General features: G+C 39.2%; 1 protein-coding gene across 1 annotated transcript in view; it reads right to left on the bottom strand.

Annotated features, from left to right (window-relative positions):
• Positions 1 to 266: 266 nt before the first annotated feature.
• cenpo (centromere protein O) overlaps positions 267 to 790 on the bottom strand; it is a 3,157-nt gene continuing 2,633 nt past the window's right edge. Inside the window, exon 6 of the mRNA XM_068721857.1 lies at positions 267 to 466. Within this exon, the coding sequence (XP_068577958.1) occupies positions 357 to 466 (110 nt within the window). The 3' untranslated portion in view covers positions 267 to 356. The remainder of the gene's footprint in view (positions 467 to 790) is intronic.

Genomic DNA, 790 nt, shown 5'->3' with positions numbered 1-790 from the left:
CGTGTCTCTCATGCAGATGAAAAACATCGCAACTATTGACTCAATATCAGAAAAGGAGCTGGCCAGGCAACTGCAGAAAGCCCGAGAGGAAATAGAGAGGCTGAGGCAGTTTCAGTGGGAGACGTTACACAAGAGGGTGGCCGTGTTTATAGAAAAGCTCAGGGACAAAAGCAACATGGAAACACATGTGAAACCTCCATAGAGGAACCTCCACAGTTTGGAGTCTACCGACCTCACATTTGCAACATCAAGAAAGAAAAAAAAAAAGTTGAATGATCTGTTTTATTGTAAACAATGAGAGTGTAAATATTTTGTTCATTAAAATGTAGAAAAGCTTCATTATATTTCTTTATAAACTACACAATATTCCCCATCTTCCTCATGGTTATCAAAGCTTTGTGCACAGGAGTCTCCATGAGAAGGCTGCGATGTTTCTTCCACTCTGGAGAATCAGGAAGCTCCTTGTCTGCAAAAAAACCCCCAAAAAACTGGAGACATTAGTTGCAGTCCTTTACAAAGTAGTTTAAAATAAGCAAACAACTTCAACAGCGTAATAATAAACAAATGATATAATTAAGCAATAGCTCAAGAGAGGCCACAGGGCGTTGTTTGGCCCTAAGCGTAGCAGAATTACACATCATAGCCGTGGTATATGGTTATTATATCACAGCTACGAACCAATCAGATTTCTGGATTTGATTTAGTACAACAGTCACAGGGGACATCTTTCTGCATCGAGTACTTTTTACTTGTGATGTTCTAAAGAAGAATGTCAGCTAAAATGATTCAG

Source organism: Cebidichthys violaceus, unplaced genomic scaffold (assembly GCF_023349555.1).
Source record: "Cebidichthys violaceus isolate CVI_PGR_0920_01 unplaced genomic scaffold, fCebVio1.0.p SCAF_28, whole genome shotgun sequence".
In the NCBI taxonomy this organism is placed as follows: domain Eukaryota; kingdom Metazoa; phylum Chordata; class Actinopteri; order Perciformes; family Stichaeidae; genus Cebidichthys; species Cebidichthys violaceus.
The sequence above is the reverse complement of the archived record's forward strand: the minus strand, read 5'-3'. Positions and strand labels throughout refer to the sequence as shown.